This window comes from Arvicola amphibius, chromosome 5 (assembly GCF_903992535.2).
Source record: "Arvicola amphibius chromosome 5, mArvAmp1.2, whole genome shotgun sequence".
NCBI lineage: Eukaryota > Metazoa > Chordata > Mammalia > Rodentia > Cricetidae > Arvicola > Arvicola amphibius.
In genome coordinates this window covers 113677834-113693962 of record NC_052051.1, presented here as the reverse complement: position 1 = coordinate 113693962, position 16129 = coordinate 113677834, and the positions used below count along the sequence as shown (strand labels likewise).

The window sequence follows — 16129 nt, the reverse complement described above, 5'->3', positions numbered from 1 at the left end:
TGGAGGCAAAATGTTGTATACATAATAAATAAATAAATCTTAAAAAAAAATTGTATTGAGGCCGGGCGGTGGTGGCGCACGCCTTTAATCCTAGCACTCGGGAGGCAGAGGCAGGCAGATCTCTGTGAGTTCGAGGCCAGCCTGGTCTACAAGAGCTAGTTCCAGGACAGGCTCTAAAAAAGCTGCAGAGAAACCCTGTCTCGAAAAAAAACCAAAAAAAAAAAAAAATTGTATTGAGTAGACAGTTGAATACTAGCAACCACAAATTTCATTTTTGGTAATCTTTACAAAGCCAACACAAATTTTATCTTTGGTAGTCTTTACAAAAAGCCTTTAAAAGGCAAGTGTGGTGGCACACCTGTTATCTCAGCACCTAGAAGGTAAAAGCAGGAGTCTGAGAATAGCCTTGGCTACACTAAGTTTGAGACCAAACCTGATGTTACCTTGTCTAAAAAAGAAGAAAAAGAAAAGAAAAAAAGGACTGGGGAGATCAAGATGACAAACATACAAACTTGGCAACCCAAGTTCAGACCCTAAAATTCATGTAGCAGGATAAAAAACCAACTCCCACACTTTGTCATCTGACACACACATACCGTATAAACAAAAAAAAAAATTCATCACTTAAGAGATTGAGGTAGGAAGATTATGAAGGTTGAAGTTAGTCAGCTATATAACAAAACCTAGTCTCAAAAAAACTGGTTACAGCATGGTGCATACCTGTAGTTTCAGCTACTTGGGATGCTGATGTAGAATAAATGATCAATGAGATAAAGAGTAGCCTGGGCAACATAGCAAGAACCCATCTCAGAAAGAAAAGAAAGAAAGAGAGGGAGGGAGGGAGGGAGGGAGGGAGGGAGGGAGGGAGGGAGGGAGGGAGGAAGAAAGGAAGGAAGGAAGGAAGGAAGGAAGGAAGGAAGAAAGAAAGAAAGAAAGAAAGAAAGAGAGAAAGAAAGAGGGGAAGAAAACAGTAGCTATATAAAAATAAGCGTTATCACTCCTCAGCCTACTGGCTAAAATCAAGTACATACTGGGCATGGTGACACATGTCTTTAATTCCAGCATTCTAGAGACAGAGGCAGGCACATCTCTTGAGTTCAAGGCCAGCCTGGTTTACATAATGAGTTTTAGGACAAATGGGGTTATGTGGAGAGGCTGTCTCAACTGAACCCCTTCGGCAAAAGAAAAGTATATAAACAAAATTTAAAACCAAAGGTCTGAATCAGGTCAAATACTGACTCTTGCTGGATGTAGGAGTGCACATCTATATCCTAGTCAGAAGCTAAGGAAGAACAAACAGGTCAAGTTCAAGGCTAGCCTGGGCTGTGTTATAGAAATCCTGCCTCAAGGGACTAGAGAGAAGGCTCAGAGGTTAAGAGCACTGAATATTCTTCCGTGATGTGGGAGGGTCTTCTGTTTGATTTGATTTCATTGGTTAATAAAGAAACTGCCTTGGCCCATTTGATAGACCAGCCCTTAGGTGGGTGGAGTAGACAGAACAGAAGGCTGGGAAGAAGGGAAGTTAGACAATTGCCAAGGAGCGCAGGAAAACAAAGAGAAGGCGGGCTGCACACCCGCAAGATTTTATAAGTAAATATTAGCCTAAGGGGGACACGCCTTACAAACAAGGTGATTGGCTGGGCTTCCCCTTCACTTTCGGATGTCCTGAGTTCAATTCTCAGTAACTACACGATGGGTCACATCCATCTGAAATGAGATCTGGTGCCCTCTTCTGGCAGAAATGCATGCATGAACACTGCATACATAATAAATACATCTTCAAAAAAGAAAAAGAAAGAAAAAAACCTAGCACTAACACTAACTATGTAAGTCTGTGTATGTTATATATTGTATTTGTTTCCTCATATGAAAATTAAGAACCATAATTTTCCTTACATGGTACCTACAAGATTGGTTTTTAGAATATATAAGGAAGCATTTTAGTACAGTGGAAATGAGCCCTCAACATATCAGTTATTACTATGATTCTGAAAGTCAAAGCAGTGAAAGTAAATATTCTAGGACATACAAAATCTTGGTGTTCAGAACTATAGCAATTTGGTATGGCTCAAATATAAAAAGCAAATGGAGATCAGTGAGGATTAGTCTGTAAAGATAACAAAAACAAGGGCTGGAGAGATGGCTCAGTGGTTAAGAGTACTGACTGCTCTTCTATAGGTCCTGAGTTCAATTCCCAGCAACCACATGGTGGCTCACAACCATCTGTAATGAGATCTGGTGCCCTCTTCTGGCCTGCAGGCATATACACAGACAGAATATTGTATACATAATAAATAAATAAGTATTTTTTAAAAAGATAACAAAAGCGAAATCCAAAATAATTGTGTATGCTATGAAAAATATTTTTCTTTTTGAGGGGACTATTCAACAGCCTATGCTAGCAGCAATCCCCATTACCTCAGTCTCCACAGCTCCTGGACCACAGGTTAAAATGAATAATATTTTAGTAAAAAAGAATTTACTCTGATATCAGGGTAAAGATCTAGAAACACAAGATTAAAGGTAGACAGACAATTATAGTATAGGTGAAAGATAGTTTCATTTACAGCAGAAATGAGATTACAGGAAAAGGAATGAGATGTCTACAGTGAGAAGTAGCAGCAGTGTGAGCTATGACTTGGGTTATGGCAATGACTTACTATGATGTGGGATTTCCCTCTGTATGCTGTGATTACCATTAATGAATGAGGAAAACTGGCTTAGCCTTTTGATAGGGCAGAACTTAGGAGAAAACTAAGCTGAATGCTGGGAGAAAGAAGGGCGGAGTCAGAGAGAGGACACGGAGCCGCCAGAGATAGATGTGCTGAAACTTTGCTGGCAGGCCACGACCTTGCGGTGATATATAGATTAATAAAAATGTGTTAAATTAATATGTAAGAGTTAGCCAGTAAGAAGCTAGAGTTAATGGGTCAAGCAGTGATTTAATTAATAGTTTCTGTGTGATTATTTCAGGTCTAAGCTAGCTGGGCGGCCAGGAACCAACAAGCAATCCTCTCTTCTACATTACTAGTTTTAGGGCAATGCTACTTACAAAGATGATGAGGCTGAGTATGTAGCTCATTGCTAAAGCACTTGCTTAGGACGATGCCCAAAGCCATGGATTTAATGTCCAGTATCAAACGCACACACACACACATAAAAGGAGGAAGGAGGGACGGAATAGATGGAAGAAGGAAATGACTGTTTCAATTTTAGAACTGGAAAGCCTGAGATATTTACAAAAAACAAGCAACAGATAGTTGGATGGTCTCTTAAAGGAATCTGGGAATGGTAGCACACGGCTGTAATCCCAGCACAGGGAAGGTTAAGGAATGAGAGTGTGAGACTAGCCTGGGATACAAAGGAAGCACAAGGCCAGCCAAGGGCTACACAGAAAAAATTTAAATAACTTAAATAAGTGGGGGTATCAGGCTGCTGATGTTTATAGCTCAGTGTTAAAAAGTAATCAAGTCAATGCTACAACAAACACACTAAACAACAGGCCAAAGATATTAAGCAGTATCACCCCCCAGATAAAAATTACTTACGATAAAGAAAAAAGGGAAGCTACGTGGATATCTTAAGGAAAATGTTCTTATTAGAGGGGCCTGAAAATGGCAAAGTTATAATATGCTGGTACAGTGTATAGGACATTAAGGGAGTGACTTGGCAGACAAAAGTACAAACTGCATTTGTCTCAACCCAAGTGAAAAGCCAGACATGAGGCAGAGACAGAAGAATTACACAGAAGCTCATGGGACAACTAGCCTGCAGGACACAGTGTAGCAGCACAAACAAGAGACCCTGCCATGACAGGGTACAAAGTGAGTGCTCACTCTGAAGTTTTCCTCTGACCTCCACAGCATGTCATGGCATGCTCCTGCCCCCACCACAGAGTAAGAGTTATAAGTAGTTGGATTTTTGTTAAAATATGAGTACAAGACACAAGACAACAATCCATGATAACTGAGTAGGAATGCTTTTATTTTAAATTATTATCCTTGTAAGTTCACCTCTTTTTTTAAGGCTTATTTATTTTATGTATGAGTGTTCTACTTGTGTGTATGTCTGCACACCAGAAGAGGGCAGGGCATCAGATCCCACTATAGATGGCTGTGAGCTACTATGTGGTTGCTGGGAATGAAGTTCAGGGCTCTGGAAGAGCAGTCCATGCTCTTCTTTCTTTTAAAAAAATGTTTTCGATGGGAAAAGATTTTCACTAACCCCACATCAGACAGAGATCTGATCTCAAAAATATACAAAGAACTCAAGAAATTGGACACCAAAAGACCACATAATCCAATAAAAAAATTGGAGTACAGACCTAATCTAAAATGGCTGAAAGACACTTAAGGAAATGCTCAACATCCTTAGTCATCAGAGAAATGCAAATTAAAACAACTCTGAGATTCCATCTTACACCTGTAAGAATGGCCAAGATCAAAAACACTGATGACAACTTATGCTGGAGAGGTTGTGGGAAAAATGGAACACTTCTGCATTGCTGGTGGGAATGCAAACTGGTTCAACCCCTTTGGATGTCAGTGTGGTGATTTCTCAGAAAATTAGGAAACAACCTTCCTCAAGATCCAGTAATACCACTTTTGGGTATATATCCAAAGTATGCTCGCTCAATTGTGCCACAAGGACATGTGCTCAACTATGTTCACAGCAGCTTTGTCATAGCCAGAACCTAGAAACAACCTAAATGCCCCTCGATCGAAGAATGAATAAAAAAATGTGGTACATTTACACAATGGAGTACTACACAGCAGAAAAAAATGACAGCTTGAATTTTTCAGGAAAATGGATGGAATTAGAAAACATTATTTTGAGTGAGGTAACCCAGACACAGAAAGACAATTATCACATGTACTCACTCATAGGTGATTTTTAAACATAAAGCAAAGAAAGCCAGCCTACAAACCACAATCCCAGAGAACTTAGACAACAATATGGACACTAAGAAAGACTTACATAGATATAATCTACATGGGAAGTAGAAAATATAAAAAGACAAGATCTCCTGAGTAAATTGGGAGTATGGGGACCTAGGGGGAGGATTGAAGGGAGAGGGGGAGAGGCAGGGAGGGGTGCAGAGAAAAATGTAGAGCTCAATAAATATGGAAAAAAAAGAAGCAGCTTCAGCAGCAGTGACACTAGAGACCCATAAGAGACAGGCCAGTAGGCCTGGGAGTGGTGGTGCACACCTTTAATTCCAGCACTTGGAGATGCAGAGGCAGGTGGAGCTCTGAGTTTGAGGCCAGCCTGGTTTACAAAGCAAGTTCCAGGGCAGCCAGAGCAATGAAGAAAAACCCTGTCTTGAAAAACAGAGAGAGAGAGAGAGAGAGAGAGAGAGAGAGAGAGAGAGAGAGAGAGAGAGAGAGAGAGAGAGAGAGAGAGAGAGAATCTGTCAGCTGAGGGCAAGGCTAGCTATAAAGACCCTTGAAGGGCTGTGTGGTGCCTGCCTCTTGCCTCCCCTCCGTGAGATCATTTCCTCCCTGGCATCCTTGGCCAGGCAGGTGCTGCTCCTACCAACATCTTGCCCTGGGGACGTTTGTTTCTTTGACTTTTGTTTTCCTGAAGATATCAGCCTAGTCTGTTGTTGGATTGCACTGAGAAGACAGAGGCTGAAGGTTTGCTGCAAACCCAAGGCTTGCAGCAAATACAAAGCGAGTTCCAGACTATCCAGGACTACATAGCAAAACCCTGTCTCGGGTGAACAAGAATAAATAAAAGAGCTGGAGGTGTAATTCAGTTGGTTAAGGGCTTGCCTAGTACACATAAGAACGCCAGTCCTATCCCTGGTACCTTGTAAATCAAGCATGGGGTGCATACATGGGCCAGCCTAAATTAGAATAAAATAACAAAAGGAAAAGCATCCCTTCTCACTCTGCATGCTATGTGGTGAAATCCACATAACATAAAATTAACCATCTCAAGGCAGAGGAACTAGTAGTTCCTAGTATTTACACATTCAAACTATTGTGTGACCATCACCACTGCACAGAGCCGCCCTCTCATCCCAGAAGGAAACTGTCCCCAGAGAAAACCCATGGCCATTCCCCTCTCTGAGCCCCTTGAAGCTGTGACCCCTGCCCGGTCCCTGTGGATCTGCCTATTCTGGACATTACTTAAAAACAGAGTCCTGTAGCGTGTTGTGGGGGGAAAAAATTGAGACAAGGTTTCTCTGTAGCTTTGGAGCCTGTCCTGGAACTAGCTCTTGTAGACCAGGCTGGCCTCAAACTCACAGAGATCCGCCTGCCTCTGCCTCACGAGTGCTGGGATTAAAGGCGTGCGCCACCACAGCCCAGCGCAATCCATGCTCTTAACTACCAAGCCATCTCTCTAGCCCATAGGTAGGTCCACCTCTTAATGCCCATCCATGGCCTCAAGTAAAGACTCAAACCCTACCTTTAGGGGGATCATCCAATTAATGCACAGCAAGAATTATAATTATACATTGAATTTGATATCTTGGATTGTCACAGAACCATAACAAAATTAAATATGACGAGGTAATTAAATTGTAACATTCCTGGAACACACAATATAACTTATTAATATTGAAATGAGTTTAAACAGAGATGTAAAAGTAAAGTTTTCTCATTCCTTGAAATATTCCTATTACTGAAAAAGACTGATTTCCATAAGAGCAGAAAATATTTTTTTCGTCTAAATCCTAGCATAAAGCTTAACAAATGAGATGATCTTAAATAAATAAATCTACTCAAAAATACCATCAGGCAAGGCCTGGTAGTATAATCCTGTAATCTCAGATACCTAGGAAGTTGAGGCAGGAAATTCAAAGTTCGCTAGAACTGAGTTCAAAGACAGCCTGAGCTGAGAGCTGGAATCCTTAGTACCACAAAGAAAAAGATAAAAAGCTGGGAGTCAGGCATCGTTGCTATGCCTATAATCCCAACACTTGGGAAGCTGAAATAGGATTGCTGTAAATTCCAGGACAGCCTGGATAATACTACAATATGAAATGATACCTTAAAAAAAATAATTAGGGATATAGCTCATTCACTGAGCACTCTCCTGAGATGTCCAAGACCCTAGGTTTCAGTTCCCTGAACAGATGGATGGATATTTAACCAAGCAAAATTCATTTTAACTAAAATTTTTTTTTGCTCTGTATGTGTGTGTATTCTGTGTCCCATAGTATACATTGCAAGTCAAAAGACAACTGTGCAAATCAGTTCTCTCCTTCCACACACAGGTTCTAGGAATTGAAATCAGGACATCAGGTTTGACAGCAAGCATTTTACCAGAAATCTTAAATAAGTTATCAAGGATTTAACCTCTTGAAAGACTTTTTCTGTTTTCTTTTTGCAAAGACGACAGATCTTTGGTCTTGCATAGGATATGAGAGTACTAGACCAATAAGATATGATCACTAAGTCTTGTTTTGTTTTAGCTTAAGGCAGGGTCTTGTGTAACTCACTATGTAGCTAAGAACAACCTTGAATTTCAGATTCTCCTGCCTCTACCCCCAAGTGCTGAGAGTATAGGTGTAAATCACCAAGTCTAGTTTATATGGAGATTAAACCCAGGGATCCGTGCACACTAGGTTAGTACTCTACCCAAAGAGCTATAGCTGCAGCTGCTTAGGAAGGGAAGGTAAGAGGTAGAGGTCAGAGAACAATCTTAGATGCCCTTCCTGCTCAGGCATCATACACCTTGTTTTTTATTGGGGGGGTTGGTTTTTTTGGTTTTTGGTTTGTTTGTTTGTTTGTTTTGACAAAAGAGCCTCACTGCGGCCTGGGAATAACAGCCAATTAAGTTAGACTAGGCTAGGCTGGCTAACTAGCAGCCAGCAAGCTCCACGGGATTTACCTGTCTTGGCATCCCCAGGGTAGAAATTATAAACACACACTGCCACTTCTGTCTTTTTGCTTTTTACGTGGATATTGGGGATCTAACTCAGAACACCATGCTTGCTTGGCAAGCACTTTAAAGCTATCTCCTCATCCACCCTTATCTTTCAATTCCTTAATGTATAGGTCAGGCTGGCCTGGGCATTCTGTGATCTTCTTGCCTTAGCTAGGGACCTTTAGAATTCTTTCATTTTTATTTTCCTTTCTTTTGAGATAGGGTCCATTGTAGCCCCTACTGTCTTCTAACTCTTAACTCAGTATGCACTGAGGACAACCTTCAGCTTCTGATCCTCCTGCCTCTACCTCCCAAGTACTGAAATTATAACCTTGCACCACCAAGCTTGGTTTAATGCTGTGCTGGGATAAACCCAGATTTTCCTATTTTACTAGTCAAGCACTCTACCAAGTGAGATACATTCCCAGCCTAGAACTATGGAATTTTCTTATGAAAGAGGAGTTCATGAAGAAGGCCCACCCACTAAACAGTTTCTTCTATAAAAAATGAATAAACAGGGGGCTTGAGAGATGGCTCAGAGGTTAAGAGCACTGGCTGCTCTTCCTGAGGTCCTGAGTTCAATTCCCAGCAACCACATGGTGGCTCACAACCATCTGTACTGAGACCTGGCGCCCTCCTCTGGCGTGCGGGCATACATCGAGGCAGAATGTTGTATACATAATAAATAAAAAATCTTTAAAACAGTAGGACTAGAGAGATGACTTAGTGGTTAAGAGCACATACCACTCTTGCAGAAGATCAGAGTTCTATTCCTAGCACCCACCTCAGAAACACCTCTAACTCCAGCTCAAGAGAAATTTGATGTCTCTGGCCTCCACTGATACAAACACAATCAGAATCCACACACAGTTCCACACAAATACATATTTAAGATTAAAAATAAATCTTGAAAAAAGCCAAAGAATGAATGAGCAAACAATGCCAAAAGATCAGTAGCTGAGTTCCAAGCCACACAGTTACATTATACATCTATAAAGTATCTTCCGGCACGAAGATGTACATGCAGCTAGAGCACTCATACAGAAAATACATACATAAATAAATCTTTAAAAAAGAATTTCTTAATCCCAGCACTCGGGAGGCAAAGGAAGGCGGATCTTTGTGAGTTTGAGGCCAGCCTGGTCTACAAGAGCTAGCTAGTTCCAGGACAGGCTCCAAAGCTACAGAGAAACCCTGTCTCCAAAAAAAAAAAAAAAAAAAAAAAACCCACACACACTTAAAAAAAGAATTTCACTTCTGGTCATATATCCAAAAAATGGAAGACAGTATCTAAACGAGATATTTGTTCACCTATGTTCACAGCAGCATTATTCACAACCATCTAAGGCTGGGCATGATAGCACGGCCCTGTAATTCCATTCCCAAGGCTGAAGGAGTTCGAAGCCAGGCTGGGCATGGTGACTTTAATCCCAACACTAAGGAGGCAGGAGGACCTCTGAATTTGAGGCTGGCCTGGTTTACATATGGAGTTTCAGGACAGTTAGGACTAGAGAAAGATTCTGGGGTTTTTTTTTTTTTTTGTTTTGTTTTGTTTTTTTTTTTTTTATTTAAAGAGTTCAAAACCAGCAGTGGCTACAAAGCAAGACCCTGTGCTTCCTCCAAGACCAGAGAGCTGGGTGACTGTTCACACCTGTAGCTCCAGAAGGGAGAGCACAGGTTCAAAGTCATCCTAAACTACAAAGGAAGACAGGAACTGAGGGAAAAAGAGAAACGGAATAGACACCTGTAATCCCAGCATTTAAGGATTAAAGGCACAACAATCCAGAGTTCTAGGCCAACCTAGACTGTATATGTGACACTGTCTCAAAAAGGGAGACAGGGACAACAAAGATGGCTATGCAGATAAAAACACTGCCACACAAACCTAACACCTGCAGTGGATTCAGATCTCCAAGTGGAAGGAGAGAACCAACTTCCAAAAGTTGTCCTCTGACCTTCACATCCAGGAATGGGTCATGGATTTCCTTCCTCATCTTTTCTCTCCTTTCTTCTTCCCTTCGATTTCTCACACACACAATTTTCTAAAAGAACATTAAAAAAATGAAAACAGGAATTCGTTACTTGTCCTTTATTATATTTATGAACTACATGTTATATGTTTAAATATGCTTTTTTAAAAAAATCAACAAAAACAACTCTCATACTTCGTTTCACAAGGTCTTCTTCCACTCACATTAACCAGTTCTACATTGCTCTAAATTCATAGCTCATATAATTACATCCAATGCATTAATTTATATGCTGTCTTACTGCTTTACAGAACAGTATTGTCCAAGATTGATACTCTTGAAGTATATAACAGTTACAGTAATAGCACATAGCCTCTTCATTTAATATTTCCAATGTCTCCAAAATTTACACACTAGAACACGAAGTTATATTTCCTATTTTATCACTGGTATTTATATAATATAACCCTTTCTGTCTTGAACACACTAAAAGTCCTCATAACAATTTTTGTATGTTTACTTTCATGAAAACGAGGTAAACTTTTTGAAAATATTTAAAGTAAAAGTTATTTTAACCAATAAACTTACTTTAGAAAATTTAAAACAATCTGACTTAGTTTTATATTGAACTTTTCAGTACCTTCTATTTTTCTCTTGTTCAGGTTGTGTGTAAGCCTTGAGATGCTATTAAAAGCAGTGAGTCACCTTGTTTACCTAAAGTTTGAATACAGAGTATTCATGACAAAATTGCCATCCCTGACAAGAGTGACGTCTATACCAGTGGTTCTCAAGCAAGAGTGATTTTGTTCCAGAAGGCATCATATGAATGTCTGAAGAATTTGGGTCTATCTCAATTATGTGGTTTCTACTGGCATCTAGTGGATAGATACAGATGTTGCTAATGCATAGGAGAGACCTCACAACAAAGAATTAATCTGGCCGAAAATGTCAGTATGCTACTGAAAAATTCTGCTCTGTATTATGTAATAAATAGCTAAATAACTATGAAGGAAATTAACTAGCTCTTTTGCCAGTGGAGAGGAAAAAAAACCTCCCTATGATCTGTGGTTTTGACTTAACTACTGACCTAACTATCTAGCCTGTGCCTTTGAATCTAAAAGTAATTTTCAGAAAGAGAAAAAAATCCCTACAAAGCTTCTGCTATAACTTTCAGATCCATATTCAGTATCTTTGTGCTTTTACAAAATTGTAAATATAGCACATGCTTTAAAAACTGTCAATATGATATACAGTTATTAAGAAAAAGACTATTATTAGCTACCTTAAAGAATGTGAGTTGAAGGGCTAGTTGAGGTGGGAAACTTTTACTTTCTATATTATCTTTTCTATCTAGACTGCTAAACTGCTCTTCATGAAACTGTTTAGTTTATAATTTTAACCTTTTTTCCCTTTAATGGAGTTTGAACCCAGAGATAGATGTGTATTAGTCAAGAGTTCTACTCTACCACTGAGCTACACCTTAAGCCCCATAATAATCCCCCCATAGTTTCTTTTTTCTTTCACTGTGTAGCCCTGGTTGGTCAGAAACTCAATATATAGTATATAGACCAGGCTGACTTTGAACTCAGAAATGTCTGCCTGGTATTAAAGGTTATGTGTATGTACACCATTTTTATAATTTTAAAAGCTGCCACAAATTATTCAAATATAATATATGCATACTCTTATGAGAGATAACTTAAAAATCATCAATCTAAAAAGTCCTTTGCTTAGGAATTTTTTCTTCGAACCCGTTAAAAGGGGAGAGGTATCACTCTAAAATTACATTCAAAGACTGGTTTGTAATTGGGCATGATGATGCACGCCTTTGATCCCAGCAGTAGGAGGCAGAGGCAGACGGGTCTCTGTGAGTCTGAGGCCAGTTCACAAAGTGAGTACCAGAATAGTCAAAGCTACATAGTGAGACCTGTCTCAAAAAAAACCAAACAAACAAAAAATGGCTTGTGAGCTGGAAAAATGGTTCAGTGGTTAAGAATGGCTGCTCTTCCAGAGGATCTAGGTTGAATTCCCAGAATCTATATGGTGGCTCAAAGCTGTCTGTAGTAACTCCCAACGAGTTCCAATGTCCTCATCTGGCTTCTGTTGGACATTCCACACAGATACATACAAACAAAACACTCATGAACATAAAATAATGTTAAAAAAATAAACTGGTTTGTAAGAAGAGATGGCTTAATTAGTGGTTAAGAGCATGGACTACTTTTAGAGAGGACTTGAATTCAGATCCTAGAATCCACACTGAACTGCTTACAACTGCCTTCCAGTTCTAGGGATTCTAAAAGAACCACAAATTTAGCATACAGACACACATGTACATATAAATAAAAGTAAATCTTTAAAAGATAATTTAAATTGACTTATATGGGTTTTGTTTAGACAGGTTCTCATGTAGCTGTAGCTCAGGCTAGCCCTGCTATGAAACTGGGGTTGGCCTTTAGCTCCTGATTCTTCTGACTCATTCTCCCAACTCACTGAATTTTTAACCTGATTTCTATTATCAAATGCAAGTTCTGACTCCTCTAGTCAAGGATTTATGTGGAGAAGAAAGAGATTCAATAACCCTGAAGAAATACAAAACAGATATTCTCAATATTTAAAACCATGCATAATAGTTGGATCTGGTGGCATTGACCTTTTAATACTGAGGCTGAAGCAGAAGTATTAAAAGTTTTAAGTCCATTGTGGTGGCATAGGCACTTGGGAATCCCAGCACTTGGAAAGCAGAGGTAGGTGGATCTCCATGAGTTTTAGGACATTCAGGACAGCCAGGGCTTCACAGTGAGACTATCTCAAAAAACAAAGCAAAACAAACAAACAAAAAACAAAAAGAGAGAAGAAAAAACAAAAACAAAAAAACAAAACAAAAGGTTTAATCCTACTAAAGAGCAAGTTCAAAGTTAGCCTGAGCAATTTAGTAAGCCCCTATTTCAAATCTTACAAAGAGATGCTAGGGGTGTAGTTAGCGAATACTATTAGTATATGCAAGGCCCTGGGTTTAATCCCCAGCGCCACTAAACAAATAAATAACTGAATGATGGTATTCATTAAGATAATATAATTTTTGTATTTTAAAAAAATTGTATGGAGGCTGGTGAGATGGCTCAGCAGCTGCAAACAAGCACATCAGCTCAACCACCTCAGTAGAGAGAACTGACTTCCACAAATTGCCTACAACATCCACAGGAATATTATTGCACACACATGCATTTATGTATGCACACAGGATAATCGTAGTAATAATAAATAAGATTAGGAGAAAAAAAGAAAAATTTACTAATAGTAATAGTCCTAGATCCGCTCCTCAAACTACAGGACCTTTCAATGTAACCAGCAAAGACAGTACTGGGTCTTTTATTTCTCATTTCTTACGTTCTGCACCAAATTAGGAAGAAGACAATCTCCACTTCCAACTATGTAACAACTAATTCATTGTCTCTAAAATAATTTAGGAAATATGAAAATTAGGATTTTATTATTATTCATCAAATACTTCATAGGTTAGTAATTTTCTAAGAATATTATGTTATCCTTTTCAAAGTAACAAGATAAGATAGCTCATGAAAGAGAAAACTTTTAGAAAAGGTAAATAACTTTCTTAAGCAAACAGTTCATTTCATTCACAAAAACAGACTATATAACCTGCAACACTTACTACTGGTATGAAATATTTCAGGAATTTCTTTTCTGAAAGAAAAGAAAAACCACAAAAATAGCTTTCCTTTTCATAAGACTAAGAATCTATATGTACATTGAACCCCACCCTATCTCCCCAAAAATGCTCTGTAAACTCAGAGGATTACATTCCAAAACTAAAGTTTTTTTTTTCTTTCTGTTGTTGATGTTGGTTTAAAAAAAAAAAAAGAAAAGAAAAGAAAAAAAAGAAAAGAAGGAAGGCCAGCCAGCCAATCAGACATAATGGAGGAACAGACAGAAGACTGCCTAGCACACACACAAGTCCAGCCTGGGTTACAATGTATAACCCTGCCCAAACAGAGAAAAAGATCTGAATATACACTCATATCCAAAGCATTTGGGGGGGGGGGGTACAGCATATATAAGTAAACAGGAGAATAAGAATAGGTGTTCTGGCCAGGCATGGTGGCGCACACCTTTAATCCCAGCATTTGGGAAGCAGAGGCAGGTGGATCTCAGCAAGTTTGAGTCCAGTCTGGTCTACAAAGCGAGTTCCAGAACAGCCAGGCTGCTACAGAGAAACCCTGTCTTGAACCAAAAAAAAAAAAAAAAAAAAACCAACAAAAAATAGGTGTTCTGAGACGGAAAAAGATGGCTCAGTGGTTAAGAGCACTGACTGCTCAGTTCAATTCCCAGCACCCACATGGTGGCTCACCAACAGCTGTAACTCCAGTTTCAGGGGACATGACACCCTCTTCTGTACTCCTTGGCCACCAGGCACTCATGTGGTTCACACCATATAGGCAAAACACTATTACATATAGACCAAATTTTATTTTTAAGTATGAAGCTAGGCATGGCAGCACATACACTCAATCCTAGTACTTGGAAGGCAGAAGCAGGCTGACCTCTATGAATTCAAGGCCAACCTGTCTACAAAGCCAGTTCCAGGCCGGCCAGAGCTCCACAGTAAGACCCTGCCTCAAAAATATGAAACAGAGACAAAGAGAGAGACCGACCTTACCTCAAAAAAAAAAAGTGGTGAAAATGTATAGATTTTACCCATAGCTTTAACACATTGTATGAAATGTGTGTTTGTATGTGTGTGTGACAGAAACAAACAGAGACAGGAATTTGACTTGGAAGTTCACTAGCACTTTTATCTGTTAAGAAATTTAAACACTATTCATTAAAAAGCAAATCAGTAACCTCTAATCTCATTCATACCAATTATGTTAAAGTGGCCCCCCAAATCAAGGAGACTACCCTCCTGTAACATTTAGAACAAAACCAACCTTTTCAGTCTCCCTTTCAAGTTACAAAGAAAAATGAAACAAAACTTTAGAATCTAAAGTTACTCACCACTTTTATTTCCTAGCTAAACATACATGTGTTCTAAGTTCAGCTCAAGTTTGACTGAATGGATAAAGCCTTCCACAAACCCAAAATCAAGGGAGCTACTACAGACTCTCCCAATGACCGACTACCCAAGCAAAATTCTTCTCTCATCTTGACTTAGAATTTATTTCCTTACAGTGAAATTCAAAAATATGGATGGATAACATACATAGCTTTTTTTCCCAAAGTAAAATGTTGAGTTCAAATAAACTCCTGTTCAGACCTAGGAATAACAGTGTTTAACTGTACTTTGCAGTAATTTCTCCTTATTCCTCTCAAATGCACAAGCCAGGATTATGGTACACAGAAATTCCTGTACTTTAACACCAGGACCAGAGGTTAAAGTCACAAGGAATGAACCAGGCATAACAGAGGCCCAACAAAGAAATACTTCGCTAGGCATGGTGGTGCACACCTGTAATTCAGCACTAAGGAGTCACAGGCAGGAGAAGGATCACATAAAGTTCAGCCGACCCAGTTTACATACCAACTCACAGGCTAAATTAAAACATCCAATAAATCATAGTCAAAATTTTAAAAAAGTAATAATTCTGAGCACTTAAAACATCACAGTACAGCACTCTCCTGACCACCGCCAAAGAAAAGAGTAACTTACACATGTATACGCATGCGATTAAGAGTGCAAATAGCTACAACTATGCGTCTGTCACCTTTCCCCCCAAGAGACCAAAGACAGTATCTACAATCCTAAGCTGCTCTCAACTGAAATGAGCACACGGGAATATACACATGTGCTAAAAGAAATGAAAGCTCAACTTATTTTCTTCACAAGAAAAGATGTCTGTAGGATACCTCACCTTCTCCCAGGCTGAAAACCTCAGCGTTCGACTATCCAGCTATCCCAAAACTCAGATGTCATGAAACTTCCTTTTCCTGCCTAACTTCACAAAACGTCCAAGAGCCAGTCACGTGACTCCTTTTCAGCGTGAAAGCTGAGAACTTAATACTCACCTGCTTCAAACTACAGAGAAAAGAAGAAGCGCTCTACTTAAATGCATAGGCAAAGCACCAGGGAAGGCAGAGGGCCAGCAGGAGGGCTCCCTGAGCTGGCCGCGTCCGCCCGTCAGTTTCTCCGGCTCCCTCAGTACCAAGGGCAGGGACTCGGGCTCCAAAGACCCCGCCCTCCCCCATCTCCAACCCGGGGTGGGCGGGAGGCAGCGTGCGGAGTCCGGGTTCCCGCGCGAAGCTCGCCGAGCCAAGAACTCCCC

The 16129-nt window shown here is 39.7% G+C and overlaps 1 protein-coding gene across 10 annotated transcripts in view; it reads right to left on the bottom strand.

The window, feature by feature from the left end:
• LOC119814125 (ankyrin repeat and KH domain-containing protein 1) overlaps positions 1–16129 on the bottom strand; it is a 120859-nt gene that overhangs the window by 104071 nt on the left and 659 nt on the right. The window contains exon 1 of one of the 10 annotated variants that reach the window (XM_038329489.1): positions 9834–9904. The exons of the other annotated variants lie outside the window; for them this stretch is intronic. Within the exon in view, the coding sequence (XP_038185417.1) occupies positions 9834–9872 (39 nt within the window). The 5' untranslated portion in view covers positions 9873–9904. Of the gene's footprint in view, positions 1–9833; positions 9905–16129 lie in introns of those variants that run through there. 10 annotated transcript variants of the gene reach the window in all.